This window comes from Protomyctophum bolini, assembly GCF_963924005.1.
Source record: "Protomyctophum bolini genome assembly, chromosome: 18".
NCBI lineage: Eukaryota > Metazoa > Chordata > Actinopteri > Myctophiformes > Myctophidae > Protomyctophum > Protomyctophum bolini.
In genome coordinates this window covers 3076092-3101291 of record NC_137879.1, presented here as the reverse complement: position 1 = coordinate 3101291, position 25200 = coordinate 3076092, and the positions used below count along the sequence as shown (strand labels likewise).

Here is a 25200-nt window from a genome sequence, read left to right as displayed (position 1 = left end):
TCCCATCGGCACTTTTTTATTTAAAGACGGTTACGCCACGGACAAAGCCAACTCGGATCGTGACAAATCATGACAATGAACACAATGTTTTGGGCCGATCAAATAATTTATAAGACGAAAAACAAAACAAATAGTGTTGTCTCCTGACTTTCTTTTCTTCTTTCTAATGATTTGATCGGCCCAAAACATTGTGTTCATTGTCATGATTTGTCACCATCCGAGTTGGCTTTGTCCGTGGCGTAACCGTCTTTAAATAAATTAAATAAGAAAGTGCCGATGGGAGAATGCATTGGGGTTTCATTTCCTGGGCCGTTCGTTGTTCTGAAAGGGGGAGGGACTGCCCCGCTCTATTGTGCCCCAAACTTGCGTTTCCCTGATGACGTTTGTGACGGTCAAAGGAAGTTTTGATAAATTAAGTCCAGCTGTCATTCAGAGTGCCTTTGCCCCGGAGAGAAAGCCGTCCGGGTGCAGCTTGTGAAAAAGTGGAGATATTGGACTAACATTTTATGATAATGACTTTCACATGGATATGAAAGTTGAGGACCATATCGGACTCCCAAGTCTTTATTTCAAAGACTTGGGAGTAAGATATGTTTTTTTTATCAGGCCTAAAAGCCATGAAGAAATTAAAAGTTTGTATTCATATGTGACCAGATTTGACTGAGCCTGCCATCGTGCAAATTCCAGCTTTTCAGTAGAACTTATTTTCCCCGCAAAATGAGTTAATAGCACAGGCTGACTCCTCACATACTAGAGCATGTTTGAAATAAGTGTCAGAGCTGAAATAGACATGTAAATATGAAATATTTACCGTGGGGAGCCTTCCGTCGCTCGGTTGAAGATAGCCGGTATTAATAGAGCCGCGTAGGTTGTATGGCACAATACGTCCCGAGCACCGTACGCCTCGTAATCTCAGGGAGCGTTCGTTGACACCGTTATAAGTTTCAGCTCAGCCGAGTAGACACTCTATTACCAATACCAGCCATCTCCTGAAGACTGCATCCAAGGTCATCGCATGACACCAAGGTCACATGATCAACCTGTAAGACACAAACATACGCCAACATTACACTTTATCCAGATTTTATAAATTGTAGAAAAAAAAAACATTGTTAAAAGAAAATCTACATTATATTTCCCTCACAGGTTTAGTTCCGAGGTCATTTTGTCATGGTGGTGTGGTGTGGGTGGGAAATCCACAATCACTGACAAGAGGTTAAAGGGCCCTTTAACCTGTCAGTGACATTGGACTATCTTTTTTTCTCTTTTGTAGACTATTTTTTTTGCAACCAGATCTTATTTTAAAGTTTGGGAGACAAGAAACACTTTCCTGCAGTTTTTAATGGGGGTAATATATGTTGCGTTTAGATATTTCAGTGTTTCAAAGTTTCCATGATGTCATGGGCACTGGGCTCACTTCCTTCCTGGACTACATGTTGTCTCAGTAAAACAGCCCTGCCCCCTATCCACAAGGAGGAGCAGTGCACCAAAGCATTATTGGAATTGTAGTCCAGGAAGGAAGCGAGCCCAGTGTCCATGGACACTTTGAAATACTAAAATATCTAAAAACAAAACCACAGGAAAGTGTGCGTCTTCCAAACATCATTACAATAAGATCTGGTTGCAAAAGGGGTGAAGTGGCCCTTTAAAGTTGAAATCAAGTTGCTGTGTATGGTAGAAATGGGTCAACAATACAAATGACTATATAGTGCTGTGGATTAATTTAGTTTTAATGTGTGGTAATCAAAACACAAAGAAACACAGCATTGAGCATTGAACTTTCAAATTCAAAAAGTAAGATTGGAGTTTTCCAGCCAGCAGAGATAAAGCTTTATTTTAGATGAATCTTATGAATGAAACTGCCACAGTTACAATTTAACATCATGTATTTGAGTAAAAGTTTAACTGGCATCAAAATGTGCTTAAAAATGACCAAATGTACTCATTGTGCAGAATGTCCCATTTCAAATGTTTTAAAAAAAATAATCTGAAAATAGCAGAACTACAAAAAGCTCACAAGGTGTTGCATCGCAATGCATGGTGAGCTTGTAGATCAGCTACTTTCAAATGGCCAAAATGTGGTTGTAGCCTAGTGGTAAATAATAATTGCAATGTAGCCAGGCTGTTTATTTTAATAATAATCTAAATCTACAAAGTAACTAGTAATTAAAAGTTTCAAAATAATAGTGTAGCATAAAAGTACAATACATTTTCCACAGTAGGCTACTTCAGTAAATGTAGTGATTAACTTCCCACCCGTTTAGTTTAGCTTGTGTGTTTGCTTCTCAAAAAGGACCAACACATCGCTCAATGCTCATATATAGTGTTGTCCATTTAGTGTCACAATAAACAACCAAACAGTCCTTTTAACAACTCTAATGTTTAAACAATAACAGAGTTAATGGTGGATCAAAAACCTTCCCTTGCAGCAGCACGCCCCAAACAAACACAGACGGCACCGCATGCTGCTCCAGTTTAAACCTTAAAGCCCCGTCCACTGTATCCGGGTCTGTTGACTCACGTCATTGGAAAGTCCGTCGGTCATTGGTTGTCATCCGCTGCAGCTGTGTGTGTGGAGCCAACACAGTACACGACATGACGACGTGACGTCAGATCTTGTACTACAGCAAAACAAAAAGGAGCAGTGCACCACCCTGTGGCACCAACCGGCACTGCATACTGACTGTTACAAGTACAACACACAGAGGCAAGTGGTGGAACTTGGAAGTATAGGGACTATACTTTAATTCTCCAATCTGTAAATACATTCTTCAATCTATCAATCAATCAGTTTTGGTTAAAACATAACGTGATAAGTAATTGGATTAGTTAGAAATATATAAAAAAAAAACAATCAAATGACAGTCAATAAATGTAGCCTGTTGGCAATTCAAACTTGGAATCCATTGGCTTTGTTATTGATGAACGAGTTATTTTTTAACTCTGCAAGTGGTGCATGTTTGTATCATACATGCACACACATTAATGCATACATGATGTATGCATTCATGTATGTCTTTTCAGTTTTCACTCGACCTATATGAGTGAACTGTGAAGGATACAGTACTACACATCCATTGATGAGCTAACTTGCCCACTAGATGGCACTGCTGTCCTTTCATCTGCTCTCATATTTTATCATCTGAAAGGAGGTGAGTTTTTATAAGCCAGACACATTCCTGATGGTTATTTTAAGTTACAGTACAGTACAGTACAGTACAGTACAGTACATCCGGTTGCCATTGGAGAGAAGTTTAGGAATAAGGCTATAGTTTAACCATAGCTTTACTGAGGTTATAAGGTTAGGAATAAGGCTATAGTTTTATAATTCTGATGCAAGTGAACAAATAGATTCACACCTCTTATGTTGCAACACTTCCAATTCCAGAACAAAGACATGATGATAATAGCCTAATAATTAATAGTTGAATGAATGAATGAATAGTTTATTTCGGTACTTACATTTTTTACCCATTCTGACCGGGAACCCATTTTGGTGTTAGCGTCATGTTATGCTTTATCTATTGAAAAATAGCAGATCTACAAGCTCATAGCGCGCCACCGAGTGGCGCGCTATGAGCTTGTAGGTCTGCTATTTTTGAAAAAACGACTGACATTTTTAGAATCTGATCTCAGGTCAGAATGGGTTAATCAGACCAGTGTGTGTCCAGTGGAAACCTCGTATGAATCTGATCTCAGGTCAGAATGGGTTAAAGACAGATTGTAAGTTAATGCAGTACAGAGGCTAAACACCGTTAACACAATATCCTGTCAAAGTCAAATTAACGCAAGTCGCAGTTCTGTTTTCTTTCATTTTATTAAAAACATAATAAGTTGGTACAAGAAATGTACAGCATGAAAATATACATTTAATGTCTTCATACAAATACTGTGGATTAAAAAAAATATCATATACGTTGGGAGGGAAGCATTCACACAATATACAGAGAGAGAGAGAGAGAGAGAGAGAGAGTAGGACATGCGACATTGCTTTGGTCTACTCACAGTGGCGATGCTTTAACATCTTGTTATACTTCACCATTTATAGATTTGTATTCAGTATTAGGAGTGTATTTACAACGAGGATTTACCACTGTTCATTCAACAGCCGTAGAGGGTTTATTATGTGTTTCGTACAGATAATTGCTTAAGCCGAAGCGGAAAAAAATACCGACATAGTAGCTCCCAATCCATCGTCTATGGTTGGCACTCGTCTCTGTCATACTTCACAGTATGGTTTAGTCTTTGCCTCATTCCAGACCACAGTATGGTTTAGTCTTTGCCTCATTCCAAACCACAGTATGGTTTAGTCTTTGCCTCATTCCAAACCACAGTATGGTTTAGTCTTTGCCTCATTCCAGACCACAGTATGGTTTAGTCTTTGCCTCATTCCAAACCACAGTCTGGTTTAGTCTTTGCCTCATTCCAGACCACAGTATGGTTTAGTCTTTGCCTCATTCCAGACCACAGTATGGTTTAGTCTTTGCCTCATTCCAAACCACAGTATGGTTTAGTCTTTGCCTCATTCCAGACCACAGTATGGTTTAGTCTTTGCCTCATTCCAGACCACAGTATGGTTTAGTCTTTGCCTCATTCCAAACCACAGTATGGTTTAGTCTTTGCCTCATTCCAGACCACAGTCTGGTTTAGTCTTTGCCTCATTCCAAACCACAGTATGGTTTAGTCTTTGCCTCATTCCAGACCACAGTCTGGTTTAGTCTTTGCCTCATTCCAAACCACAGTATGGTTTAGTCTTTGCCTCATTCCAGACCACAGTCTGGTTTAGTCTTTGCCTCATTCCAAACCACAGTATGGTTTAGTCTTTGCCTCATTCCAGACCACAGTATGGTTTAGTCTTTGCCTCATTCCAAACCACAGTATGGTTTAGTCTTTGCCTCATTCCAAACCACAGTATGGTTTAGTCTTTGCCTCATTCCAGACCACAGTATGGTTTAGTCTTTGCCTCATTCCAAACCACAGTATGGTTTAGTCTTTGCCTCATTCCAGACCACAGTATGGTTTAGTCTTTGCCTCATTCCAAACCACAGTATGGTTTAGTCTTTGCCTCATTCCAGACCACAGTATGGTTTAGTCTTTGCCTCATTCCAGACCACAGTATGGTTTAGTCTTTGCCTCATTCCAAACCACAGTCTGGTTTAGTCTTTGCCTCATTCCAGACCACAGTATGGTTTAGTCTTTGCCTCATTCCAGACCACAGTATGGTTTAGTCTTTGCCTCATTCCAAACCACAGTATGGTTTAGTCTTTGCCTCATTCCAGACCACAGTATGGTTTAGTCTTTGCCTCATTCCAAACCACAGTATGGTTTAGTCTTTGCCTCATTCCAAACCACAGTATGGTTTAGTCTTTGCCTCATTCCAGACCACAGTATGGTTTAGTCTTTGCCTCATTCCAGACCACAGTATGGTTTAGTCTTTGCCTCATTCCAAACCACAGTATGGTTTAGTCTTTGCCTCATTCCAAACCACAGTATGGTTTAGTCTTTGCCTCATACCAAACCACAGTATGGTTTAGTCTTTGCCTCATTCCAGACCACAGTATGGTTTAGTCTTTGCCTCATTCCAAACCACAGTATGGTTTAGTCTTTGCCTCATTCCAGACCACAGTATGGTTTAGTCTTTGCCTCATTCCAAACCACAGTATGGTTTAGTCTTTGCCTCATTCCAGACCACAGTATGGTTTAGTCTTTGCCTCATTCCAAACCACAGTATGGTTTAGTCTTTGCCTCATTCCAAACCACAGTCTGGTTTAGTCTTTGCCTCATTCCAAACCACAGTATGGTTTAGACTTTGCCTCATTCCAAACCACAGTCTGGTTTAGTCTTTGCCTCATTCCAAACCACAGTATGGTTTAGTCTTTGCCTCATTCCAAACCACAGTCTGGTTTAGTCTTTGCCTCATTCCAAACCACAGTATGGTTTAGTCTTTGCCTCATTCCAAACCACAGTCTGGTTTAGTCTTTGCCTCATTCCAAACCACAGTCTGGTTTAGTCTTTGCCTCATTCCAAACCACAGTATGGTTTAGTCTTTGCCTCATTCCAAACCACAGTCTGGTTTAGTCTTTGCCTCATTCCAAACCACAGTCTGGTTTAGTCTTTGCCTCATTCCAAACCACAGTCTGGTTTAGTCTTTGCCTCATTCCAAACCACAGTCTGGTTTAGTCTTTGCCTCATTCCAAAGGCAATCATTTGATGACCGGCAGAGTCTCCTACTGCCGTCATAAAATCATTGGCTTTTTTTGGGTGAACTTTTTCTCCTTTAACCTGAACTGGAAAACGTATCTATACAAAACCAGCCTAGAATGTCACCGGCCTTTGAGCAAACAGACACGAGACTGAAGCAGTTGATTGGATGGAACGATAGTCTCACGTGGCCAGACAACTATCACACAATCTACAAAATGCAGTAGATAGAGTCTGGAACTACACCTCCCAGAATGTTATATAGAGTCTGGAACTACACCTCCTGAAATCCGAGTAAGGAAGCAGCCATTTCCGTTCACGGAAATACATTTTAAACTATCTTTACATTTTATTTATTTTTTTCATTTCTGCTAAGCAGCAAGCTATATATGCGTAGATTATCTCGATTTATATTAGGATGAATTTGCGCGACCGTAAAGACAAAAACGGAAGTGGGGAGGAGGCTTCACTTCCGCTTTATCGCCTGATTATCATGATCAGAGCTTCCGTTCTCCAGACTGTACGACGGAAGTATTTATATTTTACTCATGATCAGAGCTTCCGTTGCTCCAGACTGTACGACGGAAGTATTTATATTTTACTCATGATCAGAGCTTCCGTTCTCCAGACTGTACGACGGAAGTATTTATATTTTACTCACGATCAGAGCTTCCGTTCTCCAGACTGTACGACGGAAGTATTTATATTTTACTCATGATCAGAGCTTCCGTTCTCCAGACTGTACGACGGAAGTATTTATATTTTACTCATGATCAGAGCTTCCGTTCTCCAGACTGTACGACGGAAGTATTTATATTTTACTCATGATCAGAGCTTCCGTTCTCCAGACTGTACGACGGAAGTATTTATATTTTAATCATGATCAGAGCTTCCGTTCTCCAGACTGTACGACGGAAGCATTTTTATATTTTACTCATGATCAGAGCTTCCGTTGCTCCAGACTGTACGACGGAAGCATTTATATTTTACTCATGATCAGAGCTTCCGTTCTCCAGACTGTACGACGGAAGTATTTATATTTTACTCATGATCAGAGCTTCCGTTCTCCAGACTGTACGACGGAAGTATTTATATTTTACTCATGATCAGAGCTTCCGTTCTCCAGACTGTACGACGGAAGTATTTATATTTTAATCATGATCAGAGCTTCCGTTGCTCCAGACTGTATGACGGAAGCATTTATATTTTACTCACGATCAGAGCTTCCGTTGCTCCAGACTGTATGACGGAAGCATTCATATTTTACTCATGATCAGAGCTTCCGTTGCTCCAGACTGTATAACGGAAGCATTTATATTTGACTCATGATCAGAGCTTCCGTTGCTCCAGACTGTACGACGGAAGCATTTATATGTTACTCATGATCAGAGCTTCCGTTGCTCCAGACTGTACGACGGAAGCATTTATATTTTACTCATGATCAGAGCTTCCGTTCTCCAGACTGTACGACGGAAGCATTTATATTTTACTCATGATCAGAGCTTCCGTCGCTCCAGACTGTACGACGGAAGCATTTATATTTTAATCATAATCAGAGGTTCCGTTCTCCAACTTCTCCAGACATGATCAGAGCTTCCGGTCTCCAGACTGTATGACGGAAGCAGTCTGGCCACGCGAGACTAATAGAAGGATAATAACAGTCATGTCATGTGACTTGATAGAGGAGCCTTATTGGTTCAGTGCAGGTTCCCAGTCTTTAGTGTCCCTCCTCACGCGTTACAGCCATTCACAGACCGATGCGTCAATTCTTACATGGTCATTCTTCAAAAGCAATAATGTTTGTCTCTACAATAATTCGGATTAGGAAACCTTTTAAGTGCTTTAGTTCAGTAGAGTGAGAGAGTTCTTTCAAATGCATTCAATAAAACCATCCTATAATCATTACAGGACAGACTTTATAGTGTCGATATTAACTTACGTAAGTACAAAACAAACAAAACAAGGATGATGATCTTATGATCATAGACGATTTCTTGACATGGCTGTCCAGTTTCCCATTCCACATTTGTGGCACTGTTTCAAAAAGTGCCCCAGTTCAAATATGATTATCTTGGGGGCATCCCCAGTTCAAATATGATTATCTTGGGGGCATCCCCAGTTCAAATATGATTATCTTGGGGGGTTCCCCAGTTCAAATATGATAATTTCTGTGGCCTGAATGGTTTGGAAACCCTTGGTGTGGAGTGAAGTGTTGTGTTTGTAATAAGAGAAGAAAGCCGGCCGGCAACCAGCAGTGACCCAACATCGTCTCTTTGTCATAATAAAAGCAGACCTGATGGAATTCCCCGTCCATTTCTCTCCCCGACTGCGTGTCTACAGTGAAACCGATCCACAGTGCACGAGGAAACACTAGTTTCCTGGGCTGGGAGGAGCGCACGGTTTGTTTAAAACCTCAGACGTTGGTCATTAACTGCATTTACTGTTGTTCATTAATCATTAACCAATATAGTTCCAGTTCCCAGACTGTTTCCCATCATGCTCTGATTGAGTGCAGATTTCAATCTGAAACACATGTGGTGTTGTGTGTCTCCCAGGCTGACAGTTAGGATTAGGAATCAAACGGACCATTACGGGTCTGTAACTCTGAGAGTGTGCGTCATCAGCGCCCATACCCAAGGCGGGGTTGGCGAAAGGGCCTTTCTGTGTGTGTGTGTGTGTGGATGTCCCCTAGGGTAGGTACCCTCACATGTTCTCCCCGTGTCCCCTAGGGTAGGTACCCTCACATGTTCTCTCTAAATGTATACATACGTCTAAATGTAGACGTCTAAATGTAGACGTCTAAATGTGTACGTCTAAATGTAGACGTCTAAATGTAGACGTCTAAATGTGTACGTCTAAATGTAGACGTCTAAATGTGTACGTCTTCTCTTATGGGGGTCCCTGGCATATCTTTTCAAATGGGGGTCCACGGGCTAAGTAGTGTCAATTTGGGGGTCCTTGACATGAAAAAGTTTGGGAACCACTGCTTTAAACACTTTAGCACTTTATGAACATGAACAAAATAGATGGGTCCCCCCTGGAACTCCCTCAGGTACCCCTGGGGGTCCCCGGACCCCACTTTGGGAACCACTGCCCTAGGGTACGTACCCTCACATGTTCTCCCCGTGTCCCCTAGGGTAGGTACCCTCACATGTTCTCCCCGTGTCCCCTAGGGTAGGTACCCTCACATGTTCTCCCCGTGTCCCCTAGGGTAGGTACCCTCACATGTTCTCCCCGTGTCCCCTAGGGTAGGTACCCTCACATGTTCTCCCCGTGTCCCCTAGGGTAGGTACCCTCACATGTTCTCCCCGTGTCCCCTAGGGTAGGTATACCCTCACATGTTCTCCCCGTGTCCCCTAGGGTAGGTACCCTCACATGTTCTCCCCGTGTCCCCTAGGGTAGGTACCCTCACATGTTCTCACCGTGTCCCCTAGGGTAGGTACCCTCACATGTTCTCCCCGTGTCCCCTAGGGTAGGTACCATCACACGTTCTCCCCGTGTCCCCTAGGGTAGGTATACCCTCACATGTTGTCCCCGTGTCCCCTAGGGTAGGTACCCTCACATGTTCTCCCCGTGTCCCCTAGGGTAGGTACCCTCACATGTTCTCACCGTGTCCCCTAGGGTAGGTACCCTCACAAAAAACATGCAGTAATCCTGGTCTCTAAACTGCCTCCCCCTGGCCAGCCTGATGGAGGGGAAAGGAACTGGTCGGAATAACGTGTTCCTTCCATGCGCTCTATGTCCCCCCCCCACCCCTGTCAGGGGAAAAGAAGCAGCTTGGACTCCTCATGCATCGAAGGAAGCATGAGGTCAGTCCGTTGCTCTCCCCAGGTTGGCAGATGAAGTGTATAGCGCCCAGGATTACATTAGATAATTGACATTGGGTGGGGGAAAAAAAAATGGGTTACAAAAATCGTGGAATAAAATAATAAAAAATAAGAATAAGTTCCCTGTGGTAGACCGAAAACAAGCAGTGTTTGGCCATGATGACATGAAATATTGTCTGGCAGGGACGGGCACACATAGACATCAAAGGGGGCTTCAGCCCCTGCCCTTTTGAGAGACTGCCCTCTTCCAGACCACGAATGCAGCATCACTACATGGTGAAAGAAATGCTAAACGCCCTCCTCTCCTTTCCATGCCATATACCGGAAGGAAGGCAGCGTTCAGGAGAATAGCTTTTTTTCTCCTGAACTTTTTGAACGCAGCATTTTGTGTTGAACAAATCCATGTCGTTACACACCTGCGTCTCCACTAGCTAAAAGAGTTCTGGGTTGCGCCCCGAAAATAGCTGATCTACAAGCTCTCAACGTGTCGCAGCGCGACGCGTTGAGAGCTTGTAGATCTGCTATTTCTTTGTCCAAAAGTGCCCTCTTACGGGATTTCAGCCCCTGCCTCTCTCTAACACTCTGTGCACGTCCCTGTTGTCCGGGTCTGGTTTACGAGAGGCTGGGGGCACGTGTGGCGCGAACACATTTTCATTCATCATATCTTTTATGTTATGAGTGCGGTCGCCCCAACAGGCAAAGCAGACTATCGCTGTTGTTCTCCAGCGCTTAAATCATTGAACACAGTTCCTTCCTCTAGACTCTAGACGAACACACAGTCAATGAGGTCCTTCCTTCCTCTAGACTCTAGACGAACACACAGTCAATGAGGTCGTTCCTTCCTCTAGACTCTAGACGAACACACAGTCAATGAGGTCGTTCCTTCCTCTAGACTCTAGACGAACACACAGTCAATGAGGTCCTTCCTTCCTCTAGACTCTAGAGACGAACACACAGTCAATGAGGTCCTTCCTTCCTCTAGACTCTAGACGAACACACAGTCAATGAGGCCCTTCCTTCCTCTAGACTCTAGAGACGAACACACAGTCAATGAGGTCCTTCCTTCCTCTAGACTCTAGACGAACACACAGTCAATGAGGTCCTTCCTTCCTCTAGACTCTAGAGACGAACAAACAGTCAATGAGGTCCTTCTTTCCTCTAGACTCTAGAGACGAACAAACAGCCAATGAGGTCCTTCCTTCCTCTAGACTCTAGACGAACAAACAGTCAATGAGGTCCTTCCTTCCTCTAGACTCTAGACGAACAAACAGTCAATGAGGTCCTTCCTTCCTCTAGACTCTAGAGACGAACAAACAGTCAATGAGGTCCTTCCTTCCTCTAGACTCTAGAGACGAACAAACAGCCAATGAGGTCCTTCCTTCCTCTAGACTCTAGAGACGAACAAACAGCCAATGAGGTCCTTCCTTCCTCTAGACTCTAGAGACGAACAAACAGTCAATGAGGTCCTTCCTTCCTCTAGACTCTAGACGAACAAACAGCCAATGAGGTCCTTCCTTCCTCTAGACTCTAGAGACGAACAAACAGCCAATGAGGTCCTTCCTTCCGCCTCGACAACAAACGTCCGTCCCGAAACCACAAACCAGACGTTCTTTAAGCCATTCTGACCTGAGATCAGATTCTAAAAACGTCTTCCACATCCTGACAGCTTTCTGAAAAAGCTATGTTTCCATGTCAGTTCGATTTTTCAAAAACAGCAGACCTACAAGCTCGTAGCGCACCACTCGGTGGCGCGCTATGAGCTTGTAGATCTGCTATTTTTCAATAGCTAAAGCATAGCATGATGCTGACACCCAAAGGGGTTCCCGCCCCAAAATGGGTTAAGCTCAACGCTAGTGCAAAAAAATAACATCCAGAGAGAGAGAGGAGGACGGAACAGAGCGGAGCGCAGCTCTGAGGCCCCTTTTCCACCAAAAAGAACTAATTAGAACCCGGTTTCCGTTCTAGATTCTTGGAACCCGATTGGTGCTTTCACGGAACCCGGTCGGCCATTCCAGTTTCCGAACCCGTTCATTTTCAGTGTGAAAAACCTTGCATGGTTTCCTCCGCCATCGGTGTATGAATGTGTGTGTGTGTGTGTGTGTGTGTGTGTGTGTGTGAATGGTTGAATGCAATGCACGATCCATGTAAAGCGCTTTGGATAAAAGCGCTATATAAATGCACCGTTTACCGCTTATATTAGGCGAAAAGAAGAAAAAAAACAAGCCCAAATTGATTAAATCAATTAATTACTAGCTGCATTATTATTATCTGTGGGTCTGCTGCTGGCTGACGTTATGCCGCTTTTTAGCTGCGCTCCGCTGTTATGCTCAAATTAGTGACCCTAAAGAATTCTGAGGCAACATGGCTGGAGACGAGGCAGCCAATCGGAACTGCTCGACTAGCCATGCCGTGCAGACGATGGGATGTTATGGGTTGTTGTTGCCAGTGGTGGCAACTGCCGTGACAGAAATAAGCTAAGCAGAGCCTCCAAAAACCAAACCAGGCAAAGCAACTGTGAATGAATCCACGTTAGGCTGGAAATATGCAGGCTTGGCAACCAGTGTTGCCAACTGGTGACAGAGCAGGCTCAGCAGAAAATTATCTCCTGTCGGGACTTTCACAAGCTAATATTGACCAGCTTGCAGCTGGTAAAAACCAAACCGGTTCGATTCAACCCCGGTAGGAAAACGAGGCCGAGACGCTGAGTGAGAGCGTTAGTTCGTGGTACATTTATCCGCTCCCCGCGGCCGAGCGCCCTCAGATCTCGGTGGCGGCGATCTCATCGAAGTTGATCTCGTTGCCGCTGCCCTCCTCGTCGTCGTCTGGGTCGGTGCTGAGGTGGCGCAGCGCCGACTCCAGCTCGCGGTTCCGCCGGTACATCTGGACGTAGTTCTGCTGCAGCTGCTTCTGGTACAGGATCACCTGAAACAAGATTTTAAAATAAATAGATTTTAGATTTTTTTTTATCGCGATGGCTTTCATTTTCGCATTTTGTGCAACTTTTCAGGAAGAGAGTGACCACCGGAGCGGTGGTCACCTCACCACCGGAGCTGTGGTCACCTCAACACCGGAGCTGTGGTCACCTCAACACCGGAGCTGTGGTCACCTCACCACGGGAGCTGTGGTCACCTCAACACCGGAGCTGTGGTCACCTCAACACCGGAGCGGTGGTCACCTCACCACCGGAGCGGTGACCACCGGAGCGGTGGTCACCTCAACACCGGAGCGGTGGTCACCTCACCACCGGAGCGGTGGTCACCTCACCACCGGAGCGGTGGTCACCTCACCACCGGAGCGGTGGTCCCCTCACCACCGGAGCGGTGGTCACCTCACCACCGGAGCGGTGGTCACCTCACCACCGGAGCTGTGGTCACCTCACCACCGGAGCTGTGGTCACCTCAACACCGGAGCTGTGGTCACCTCACCACCGGAGCTGTGGTCACCTCAACACCGGAGCGGTGGTCACCTCACCACCGGAGCGGTGGTCACCTCACCACCGGAGCGGTGGTCACCTCACCACCGGAGCGGTGGTCACCTCACCACCGGAGCGGTGGTCAGCTCACCACCGGAGCGGTGGTCACCTCACCACCGGAGCGGTGGTCAGCTCACCACCGGAGCGGTGGTCACCTCACCACCGGAGCGGTGGTCACCTCACCACCGGAGCGGTGGTCACCTCACCACCGGAGCGGTGGTCACCTCACCACCGGAGCGGTGGTCACCTCACCACCGGAGCGGTGGTCACCTCAACACCGGAGCGGTGGTCACCTCACCACCGGAGCGGTGGTCACCTCACCACCGGAGCGGTGGTCACCTCACCACCGGAGCGGTGGTCACCTCACCACCGGAGCTGTGGTCACCTCACCACCGGAGCGGTGGTCACCTCACCACCGGAGCGGTGGTCACCTCACCACCGGAGCGGTGGTCACCTCACCACCGGAGCTGTGGTCACCTCACCACCGGAGCGGTGGTCAGCTCACCACCGGAGCGGTGGTCACCTCACCAACGGAGTGGTGGTCACCTCACCAGACTATGAATGAGCCTTAAATGTATACGTAGTTAGTTACGTTCGTCACCTTGTCCTTCTCCTCCTGCCAGACGCGCCGCTCCTCCTGGAAGCTCCCCGCCAGGTCGTCGGCCCGCCGCCGCTCCATGGCCAGCTCCGAGCGCATGCGGTGGGGGTGGGGCTCCATGTGGTGGCGGGTGGGCGTGGCCGTGGCCGCGGCCGCCTCAGGGCCCCCCGCCGCCGCGGCGGTGGCGGCGTGCAGCCGCTGGCGGCTGGGCGTCGTCTGTTCGTGCAGCCGCTGGGACGGGTTGGGCTCGTCGCAGACGGTCTCGTACGCCAGGAGATGCTCGTCGGACTCCGGAAACACCTGGTGGTCGATTAGGGTACTTTAGTATCAGTCAGATAAATGTAAAGAACAAACACGGCCATAGAGGTACGGTGACAAAGCAGTACACTGTACCTGTAGGTGTTAAATAAATAAATGTAATAATGTAAAATCCTCTGAATACTTGGGACTTTCTCGGCCCCACCGCTTCCTCCCACTGTTTATATTGTGTTTAGTTTCCAAGATGGCCGCAGCACCAGGAGGGGGTGGGGCGGAGGTGAGCGGGCGGGGTCGACATATGACCTTTACTGGGCTGCGTTCAAGACACTTGCCTTGTGTCTGAACCAGGGGGGCAGTCAGACAGATATTTTGTGAAGCTACTAAGGAAATCGGGATTTCCTGAGAGTTCATATAATGGCCTGTTGTGGCGCTGTCATTGGACCCAAAAAACCCCATAGCCCCATAGAAGTCCATGTATTTGGGCCCAACTTCACCTAGACTGTATTACCTTAATAAACATGGTCATGAATACTTTCTGCTTCCAGTCACTAGTTTAAAGTCTCATTTCTAATGTCATAATATTCTTTTTGGAAAATGATGGTCCCATTTATAAAATAAATGACCATAAAGTCGCGTATGTTCTGAGGGGCGTGGCTACCGTTACAGTCTATGATCGGCATTCCCCACCCACTCGAGTCAAAATAAAAACCAACGGAGAAGAAGGGGGGGAAGTCCCGCCTCGTTGTCTGGGCCAGCCAATGGGCCAGCTGGGCCCAAACGGATCTAGAAAGATGGCGATGTACAATTCAAGGACTGACAGGCTTCATTTTACGTTCATGTTAGACCCGGGGAACGCTTTGTCCATATTTTTTACAGTCTATGGTCTGAACACAGCTTTGATGGATGTGTTCTGCCCATCCCCCCCTCCCCACCATCAAACAAAATGTTTGGTCAAACCATATGGGCTTCCATTGGAAATGCATTGGAGCGGCCATTAAAACACAGACACAAGACAAACGCAAGACAGTTGTCTTGAATGTGTGAACGCAGACCTGACACTGGCGGTTCCCGGGGTGTGGGTGTTGTTGTTGCGGCGCCCCCTGCTGTTGGCCGGAGGTGGAGGCGGCGACGGCGGCGGTGGCCACGGCGTCTCGGAGGCGGGCCAACTCCTCCTCCAGACGCCCCGCCTTCTCCCTCAGAAGCTCCGCCTCCCTCTCCAGACGCCCCGCCTTCTCCCGCAGAAGCTCCGCCTCGCTCTTGCGTCGCTGCAGCTCGTTCTCGCACACCTCCAGCTCCAGGGTGCGCGTGCGTCCCGCGCCCGCAGCCTCCTGCAGCAGAGCCTGGGGGGGAGGGGAGGAAAAAGTATTCACTTCGGATAGGGTGTCTAAGGCCCTAGACACCCTATCCGAAGTGAATTCTTCTAGACTTCTAGGGAAAGGAAAGGAAAGGTACTATGTTTACCCAGGGTAACTGGACTAAGCTCAAGAACTTGTTTACAGCCAGGCCCTGCTCATAGAACATTTCATGGTAGGGGTTCAATGCCTTGCTCAAAGGGCACTTCAGCGGTGGTAATTTTAACGTGCCGGTCCGGGGATACGAACTAGCGACCTTCCGATATCAAGACCGCTCCGCAAACCGTTCGGCCACCGCTGCCTGGGACTAATGCCTGTCGGTCTGTTAGTATGTCGGACCTAGCCTGGCCCAGCCCAGCTTGCTCTCTGGTCTAGAGGGGCGGGGAGCACATGGAGCAAGCGCTGGAGAATATTGGTTCACCGTAGCTGAACGAAAATGAAAGCCTGGGTACCTAGGCTACGTCGGACCAAACATGGGAGCCCTGTACCATGCCTATGGTAGGCCTCCATCCCTACCTGGGTGGTGTTGGTGAGCTATGGTAGGCCTCCATCCCTACCTGGGTGTTGGTGAGCTCTCCCCGGGTCTCTCTCAGCTGGCCGCGCAGCGACACGATCTCTCCGACGCGCTGCGACAGCTCGCCCTGCACGTCCTTCAGCTGCTGCTTCAGCAACGAGATCTCGCCCGACTTCTGACACACCTGTAGAGGAAACACGGAGGAGGAGGAGGAGGAGTTAATTACTTCTGACACACCAGTAGAGAAACACAGAGGACAAGGGGTTTGAATGATTTCTGACACACCTGCCATACAGAAACCAGACATGCAAGTCACTCCTTGATCTTTGGCCGCGTTATTTCGCGGGAATTGAGACTGAGATTAATGCGATTGAACAGAACGTCCGTGTTAGCGGCTCGTTGACAAAAGAGTCGCTACCTCGCGGTTACAATATTAACGCTTGTTAACAGTCCATAGTTACGACGGGCACATCGGCTATAGGCGATAGATACGCAATTGTGCTTCCTGTTTTTGGGGGGAATTCGGGGGTGTGGAAAATGAAAAGAGCTCACATGCTACGTGCGGCGGTGAGGGACGTTAGACTGAATGGCGGGAGGCAGTCTTAATGATCATCTCACCTCCCACTTGGTCTCCTCCAGGCTAGATCTACTGTATGTTAACACAATCGGTTTCCGGAAGTTCTTCAAAATAGGAGCTCTGGGGTGCCAGCTAGTTGTCTGGTCGCTTTTACTCTGAAACCCACGACCCGGACACACACATCTACTAAAAAAAGGTTTACTTTACATTGCTATAGCTTACATTGCGATCGTTTTAATGCATACGATATATGATCCAAAAAGCGTTCATATTTTGCGGGAGAGAGACGGATGAGGAGCAGAAATGAAGCGCCAGTATATATCGATCCGTTCATAACTCCAGACACTAGATCTACTGTATGTTATAATAATCACCTCCCACTTGGTCTCCTCCAGACTAGATCTACTGTATGTTATAATAATCACCTCCCACTTGGTCTCCTCCAGACTACAGATCTAATGTATGTTATAATAGTCACCTCCCACTTGGTCTCCTCCAGACTAGATCTACTGTATGTTATAATAATCACCTCCCACTTGGTCTCCTCCAGACAATAGATCTACTGTATGTTATAATAATCACCTCCCACTTGGTCTCCTCCAGACTAGATCTACTGTATGTTATAATAATCACCTCCCACTTGGTCTCCTCCAGACTAGATCTACTGTATGTTATAATAATCACCTCCCACTTGGTCTCCTCCAGACTATAGATCTACTGTATGTTGTAATAATCACCTCCCACTTGGTCTCCTCCAGACTATAGATCTACTGTATGTTGTAATAATCACCTCCCACTTGGTCTCCTCCAGACGAGGCCCCAGCTGGATCTTCTCGTGCTCCATGGAGGAACATCTCTCCTCCAGAGTCTCTCTCTCCTGGAGCAGCTGAGCAAAGTCCTCCTGGAGCTTCTTCTTCTCCTGCTGCAGCTGGTAGACCTACAGCGGCCAAAAGAAAATACAAGTTTAACGCGGTTAAACGAGCGTCTAAATCGGTCGTTTAGCATTTTTTTTCAAGGAAGTTGAAAAGCTTTATCGGCTCCCTCGCGCCTCCCCTGGTCTAATGTGGAATTAGATTTCCAACTGACTTCAGTTCTCTCGACATGCGTTCACACGCACAACTTCCTTGAAAAACAGAAGAGGGTAAGAACCGCGGTGGGATGGGGGCGTGGATGTGACCTCATCATCTCGCAGATACAGAATGAGCGTAGGGACTTTTTTTGTTGTTGATTGAATACTTTATTAGGCAACATAAATGCAAACAGCACAATGTACAGTCAGGCATTTTTGTCCAAAAAAGGATTTCACCGAAGAAAGACCTTTGCGGCCTTGTTTCCATTCGGGTCCTAGTATCCACTCACACATGACATGAATAATAAGTTAACACAGTAACAGTAAGTGATATAACAATAATAATTTCCTCTAAACATGAAATATACAGTATTCACAGGTTGGGGCCGAAGGTTAATCAGAAGGGGATTAACAGCAAGAATCAATTCTGGCAGTGTTCTTTCTGTTCTTTCTGTTCTGTATTATGTGCTTTCTTTAGGTTGACGTTGTGGTTGCCAGTTCCCACCTGACAGGGGGAACGTATTGGGGCTAGGTTATATTGTGTACACAAGGTGTGTTGGTATATAGACGCTGGACAAAGAGGTGTGCTTGCTCACCAGTACACGCTCCAGAGACCACATCACACCCGTCCTCCACGACCTACACTGGCTTCCCATCAAACAAATAATTCACTACAAAATCCTGCTCACCACCTACAAAGCTCTCAATAACCTGGCTCCCCCCTACCTTTCCGATCTTCTTGAACCATATGTCCCCCCCCGCTCCCTCAGGTCCAGTGAAGCCAACCTCCTGAAGGTCCGCAAGGCCAAGTACCGCACCTGGGGGGACGGACAGGGCCTTCTATGTTTCGGCCCCCAAACTCTGGAATGAACTCCCTAAACCATCTCAGAGCTGCTCCCTCTCTCCTCTCTTTCAAAACCTCACTCAAAACCCACCTCTTCAAAATAGCTTTCCCCAGCTGAGGTCTCGTTTATCCTTTTATCTTTTTAACCCTGTATCCGTTATGATTTACTTTGTTTTTTTCTCTTAATAAAGTCTGTTCCTAGTGTTCCCTTGCAAAGCACTTTGGGTATTTAGAAAAGCGCTATATAAATCTGAGCTATTATTATTGATATATAGATGCTGGACAAAGAGGTGTGTTGGTTTATAGACGCTGGACAAAGCCAGAATGCACTGCGCTGGACTACTGCCATGCAGGGTCGAGGCATTCCATTCAGTTTGACTCGGTTTCCACAGATACATGTTGTGGAAAATAGCCGACCTACGAAGCTACGGGCGAAGCTTTGTGAACTTGTAGATGTATTTTCACAATGATTGCCTCTTTCTTATTATGAAGAGGCCTTTTTCTTTTACCCTTGTTTGACCCATTTTATATAGTATAGTTTGTTGGTAACGTTTGACGTTTCTTTTTTTTCTTCAGCCTTTCTTCTTTTTTGAAGACGTATAAAATAGGATTTAAAGGTCTTGTCACTTTATAAAATAATGTGCAGCTATACTCTGTATACACCTGTGTCTGAATTTTTTGGGGGGACCCCCTTAGGTTCCTGACCAAGGTTATAATAGTTTTAGATGTTTCATTATAGTTTAGTTCTAATTTCTTTTGACATTTCTTTTCTTTTTTGTTTGAGCGGGTTTGCTAGTTTTAACCATTTTACCACAGCCTGTTCAAGCCGCTGCCGCACCCACGGCCCGGGCTAGCGTTCCAGGATCCAGGAGCTCTCTGGGCCGTCTGCGCAGCCTTTACCTGTAGCTGTAGGACCTGTAGCTGCGCCCGCTGGGCCGTCTGCGCAGCCCTTACCTGTAGCTGCAGGACCTGCTGCGCCCGCTGGGCCTTCTGCGAGGCCGTCTGCATCCTGGTGGCGCAGCCCTGCCTCAGCTCCTCCAGCTCCAGCTCGCAGCGCTTCTGCTTCTCGTCGTACACCTGCGAGGGACGCCGCCAGACGACACGGGGTTAAAAACACAATCAGTGCCGGGAGTGCTTCAAAATAGGAGCTCTGGGGTGCCGGAGTTGTCTGAGCGCTTTTACTCTGAAAAGCCATGACCCGGAAACAGTTTCCTAAAAAAAAGTTGACTTTACAAAGTTGACCTTACATTGCGATCATTTTAATTTATACGATATAATATGATCCGAAATGCGTTCATATTTTGCGGGAGAGAGACGGATGAGGAGCAGAAATGAAGCGCCAGCATATCGATCCGTTCATCACCACAGAGAGCGCCCTGGATTAGGAGATACGAGTCATTCTTTCTGCCGCGCTAACATGTGAGTCAATGACAAGCTAATAATTGCTCAGAGCGATAGCATACGGCAGCCGAAAGGCGAACGGGCAAAAAAAAAAGAAGGAAAAGTTCTGAATATTCTTATCTCGCCCCGTATCATTGAGGAAGCGCTAGGACGTCCTCACACGTTCTTAGCACATCTCGGTTCGAATCCTTAAGACGTACAGGTCTGTCCTACGTAAAAAATGAGTTAATGATGTAAACACCAGGCGACATGGGGTTAATGATGTACAACACCAGGCGACCCATTTTGACTGACCTGAGATCAGATTCTAACGCACAGAAGAAAGGTGGTTCTTTAACGCATTTTGACCTGAGATCAGATTAAAAATAATGTCTTAAATCTAAACACCAGGCGACACGGGGTTAATTGAAGTCTTAATCTCGGAATATTTTCCCAGATTGAGTTTTTTGTTTTTTTTTAAATCGCAGATGTTTCGCGACTCATAAAGGTAGCATCGCTGCCTCGTGGTTACAATATTAGCGTTTTGGTTTTGGGGGACTTTGCGGCTAACACTGGCCGGCTAGCGGATTTTACTTCTGGTTCATTGGTCAGGAATTCTGGGGTCTTCAAAATAAAACTTCCGGCTAGAAGGGAGTGGCAGAAGCTGAGCACAGCAAGAATTAAATTCTGGCAGTGTTCTTTCTGTTCTGTATTATGTGCTTTCTTTAGGTTGATGTTGGGGTTGCCAGTTCCCACCTGACGTTGTGTGGGAGTCCTGCTTGCTCCAGACGGTACTGAGTAACTGCTAGTTTGCATAACGTCTTCAGACTAGGACTCACGTCTACGATCTGTAAGATGGGCTGGGCGTCAGCTGTGTATCCTCCAAAGAGGACGATACGATCTCCCGACATGCAACACCACCTACCAGAACTCCAATCCTGGCCTTTCCCCGTGGGCTCAACCTTCTGCCAGGAGAAGGTCTTGGAATTTAACTTCCACAGATCATTAAACTGCCATTTATTGTGGTGGTAACCACCGAATATGTACAGCTCTCCTTTGTAGGCAAAGGCCGATTGATGCCAGCGTCCTTCTGATAGAAGCGGTGCGTGAGGTGTGTTCAGCCATTGGCCGGTCTCTATGTCAAAGACTCTGATTTTGTTGTAGAGGACCTGCCACAGGTCACGCATACCCCCGAATACAAACATCTTTGTTCCAATGATGGTGGCCGAGTGATGGTGTGCAGGAGGCGGAGGGGTTCCTCTGGTGTTAATGTAAGACCAGACCATGGTGCTGGTGTCCAACTTGCACATGTCATTAGTGACGGCGATCTGAGTACATCCACCGTGGACAAACATGACCTTCTCCAGGACACAGGACGAGTGGCCGGACCTCGTCAAAGGAACGAGCCCAGAAATCTTGGCGTTTAACCATCTGTGGGTGTCGACGTCAAACGCATAAAGAGCGTTGTCCCAGTAGTCCCCGTACACGGTAAACCAGCGTTCGGTGGCATGCTGTATTCTCTTACAGTTCACCACGCCCCCCCAGACGTAGACGATGGATCCTATCAGCACGGCCGTGTAGCCAAAGCGCCTGGAGGGAACCTCGACAGGACGTCTTCCTCCTCCTCCTCCTCCAGGATCCACTGGGGGAAACTTCGTCCAGCGCAAAGTCACCGTGTTGAAGACGCTCACATCCATCTGGTCCGTGTCGTAACTCGTCCCGTCGTAAAGCCCTCCAAAGTAGTACACCTTGTCTCCGGCGGGCACGGCGGCACACGCAGGCACGTGGTCTCTCATCGGTCTCACCAGACCCGTTCCCATCGGCACGTTCCACCACCTCCAGGACATCCTTCTGCGTCTTTCTCTGTGTCGCTCGGTGTGTCTTTGACTCTATACGCTCTCTTCATATATCTCTCTCTCTCTCTGGGTTTCTCTCTACATCTCAGTCTCTGGGTGATCTGCATCGTCTTATATTGGTTGATCAGCGTTCAGGTCTGATGTCAGAAACACCAGAACACAAACCATTGCCATACTTGAGTAACAACAAGACCGATTTTCACATGGTCCAATTATGGACACTTAAAGGGACACTTCACCCTTTTTGCAAAAAAGTATATGTTATTGACGTTTAGAAGCTTTAGAACACTTTCCTGGGGGTCTTTATGTGTGTAATATGTGGTTTTAGATATTTTAGATTGTAGCAGTGAGCCTGTTGTCTCTGATGTCATGGACACTGGGCTCACTTACTTCCTGGACTACATGTTGTCTCAGTAAGACAGATCTCCCCCCTATCCACAAGGAGGAGCAGTGCACCAAAGAATTATGGGAATTGTAGTCCAGGAAGGTAGTGAGACCAGTGTCCATGACATCAGAGACAACAGGCTCACTGCTACAATCTAAAATAGCTAAAACCACATATTACACACATAAATACCCCCAGGAAAGTGATCTTAAGCTTCTAAACGTCATTAACATATATTTTTTTGCAAAAAGGGTGAAGTGTCCCTTTAACTCACTGCTCCAGGCTAGCTTTGGCCATGTCTGGCGCTCTGAATGAAAATAGCAGATCTATAAGCTCACACAACGTGTCGCAGTGCGACCCCAAGTGTACAAATCAGGCATTTGTGACGCCATCAAAGCCCACAAAAAAAAACCCCACATTGTAGTCAACCAAAATCAACTGTAGTTTTAGTCAATGAAGCATTTCAAGGTGACTGAAATATGACTAAAAACTAAATTAAGTGTTTATTCAAAAGACTATGATTAACCCCTTTTGGGCGGGAATAGCAGATCTACAAGCTCATAGCGCGCCACTCGCTACGAGCTTGTACGTCTGCTGTTTTTCAATAGCTAAAGCATAGCATAATGCTAACACCAAAAGGGGTTCCCTCCCAAAATGGGTTAATCATAGTCTTTTGAATAAATAGAAACATAGCTTTTTCAGAAAACTGTCAGGATGTAGAAGACATTTTTAGAATCTGATCTCAGGTCAGAATGAAAACTGTCAGGGTGTAGAAGACATTTTTAGAATTTGATCTCAGGTCAGAATGAAAACTGTCAGGATGTAGAAGACGCTTTTAGAATCTGATCTCAGGTCAGAATGGTAAACTGTCAGGATGTAGAAGACGCTTTTAGAATCTGATCTCAGGTCAAACCTAAAACTAAAACATGGGCGTGTTTACCTGGCAGATGGCGGCCTCGTTGTCGTCCAGGTTCTCGCGGAGCTGCTGTAGCTCCGCCTCTCTCTCCCGCAGCTTGTCCTCCAGGTCTCTGACCACGCCCTCGTAGCCCTCGACCACGCCCCCCGCGGGGCTCCGCCCCCCCAGCGAGCCGCTGTCCGACAGGGGCATGCCCCCCCGCCCGCCCAGAGAGCCCGAACCCGTGCTCTTACTGTGGGGAGAGAAAGATATACACACGTTTAGGTTATAAACACTTATTTGTAACACTTTTTTAAATGTGTCACAGTGTTTAGATTATAAACAGAAGAACATGTTTAATCGCCAGGAACACTTTTTAAACACATAAACATGTTTAGTTTTTACAATCAATCAGTCAGTCATGTAGGTGTTTAGAATTCGTGTGTTAGCATCATGTCGTGCTTTAGCTATTGAAAAATAGCAGATCTACAAGCTCGTAGCGCGCCACCGAGTGGCGCGCTACGAGCTTGTAGATCTGCTATTTTTGAAAAATCGAAGAGCGACTGACATAGAATTTTTTAGAATCTGACCTCAGGTCAGAAAAGGTTAATTACCTTGACGAGGAGCGTCCGCTGTCCGAGTTGGAGTGTCCGTGGTGGTGGCCGCTGGTGTGCGGCGGCGGCGCCATGTTTTTGAGGGGCTCCAGGTGGCCCCTGAGGGCCTCGGCGGGCCCCAGGCCGTACTCCAGGTGGCCCCTGAGGGCCTCGGTGCAGGGCCCCAGGCCATAGGCGGTGCTGCTGTAAGGGGGCGGGCTGGACAGGGAAAAGGAAAGGAAAGGTACTATGTTTACCCTGCAGGGTAACTGGACTAAGGAAAGGAAAGGTACTATGTTTACCCTGCAGGGTAACTGGACTAAGGAAAGGAAAGGTACTATGTTTACCCTGCAGGGTAACTGGACTAAGGAAAGGAAAGGTACTATGTTTACCCAGGGTAACTGGACTAAGCTCAAGAACTTGTTTACAGCCAGGCCCTGCTCATAGAACATTTCATAGTAGGGGTTCAATGCCTTGCTCAAAGGGCACTTCAGCGGTGGTAATTTTAATGTGCCGGTCCGGGGATACGAACAGCGACCTTCCGATATCAAGACCGCTCCGCAAACCATTCGACACACAGAAGAAACTAAAGTATAAATAAATAAACTAAACTGTTTCAGTTAATATAACTAAAACTAAAACTGTATTGTGTGTTTTACAAATCTAACTAAAACTAACTGAAACGGTAAAACCAAAATGCCTGTAGTTTAAACTTTTTGTCAATTTACTTAATATGAGTTTTTATGATCTCTGTACCAGTTTTACACCAGCTGTCGGTCGGCACCACCTTACGGTACCTTGCGGTCTGTGACGTCACTCGTTTACAATCTGACAAATAACCGAAAGTATTAAACCCCGTTTTGCCGCCAGCATTAATTAATGTATCTATCGCACATTGCCAAGGTTTTATCAAAACATGGATTAAAGAATATAAACCCTGGATTCTGGCAGGCTATAGACGATTAATTTAAGACGCCGTTCACTACAGTTCTGGCTGGCTTCGTGTTAAAAAAACACTAAAACACTAAAATAGCATTTTCCAAAATAAAAACTAGCAAATCCACTCTAGAAACGAATTAAAACTAAGTAAATTAAAACAGTTTGACTGCCGAGAATTGTTTAATCCAGGGTACGATACCTGCTATTTACGACATTCCCGGCCTTTTGTGTTTATGTGTTTAATCCGCCGTATTGTAAAAGAATAAAAAGGAACTCTGTCTTTGCCGCGGAGATATAGAGACTAGATGGTTTCGTTTTGATGACGAAACCGGGAAATCAACACATGCTGTGAGCTGCTAGGGCTTCTGGGAAATTGAGGCCAATGCAAATGAATGGACTACAACTCCTCATGGAGAAGCGTCTTATGCTGCGATAGGATC

At 46.4% G+C, this 25200-nt stretch overlaps 1 protein-coding gene across 1 annotated transcript in view; it reads right to left on the bottom strand.

Moving 5' to 3' along the window:
- Nucleotides 1-9585: 9585 nt before the first annotated feature.
- LOC308333227 (leucine zipper putative tumor suppressor 2 homolog) overlaps nucleotides 9586-25200 on the bottom strand; it is a 66969-nt gene continuing 51354 nt past the window's right edge. The window contains exons 8-15 of the mRNA XM_080789463.1: nucleotides 23843-24040; nucleotides 23274-23481; nucleotides 19667-19789; nucleotides 17590-17736; nucleotides 16266-16406; nucleotides 15409-15696; nucleotides 14102-14398; nucleotides 9586-12950 (exon numbers count right to left, since the gene is read on the bottom strand). Of these exons, the coding sequence (XP_080645589.1) occupies nucleotides 12786-12950; nucleotides 14102-14398; nucleotides 15409-15696; nucleotides 16266-16406; nucleotides 17590-17736; nucleotides 19667-19789; nucleotides 23274-23481; nucleotides 23843-24040 (1567 nt within the window). The 3' untranslated portion in view covers nucleotides 9586-12785. The remainder of the gene's footprint in view (nucleotides 12951-14101; nucleotides 14399-15408; nucleotides 15697-16265; nucleotides 16407-17589; nucleotides 17737-19666; nucleotides 19790-23273; nucleotides 23482-23842; nucleotides 24041-25200) is intronic.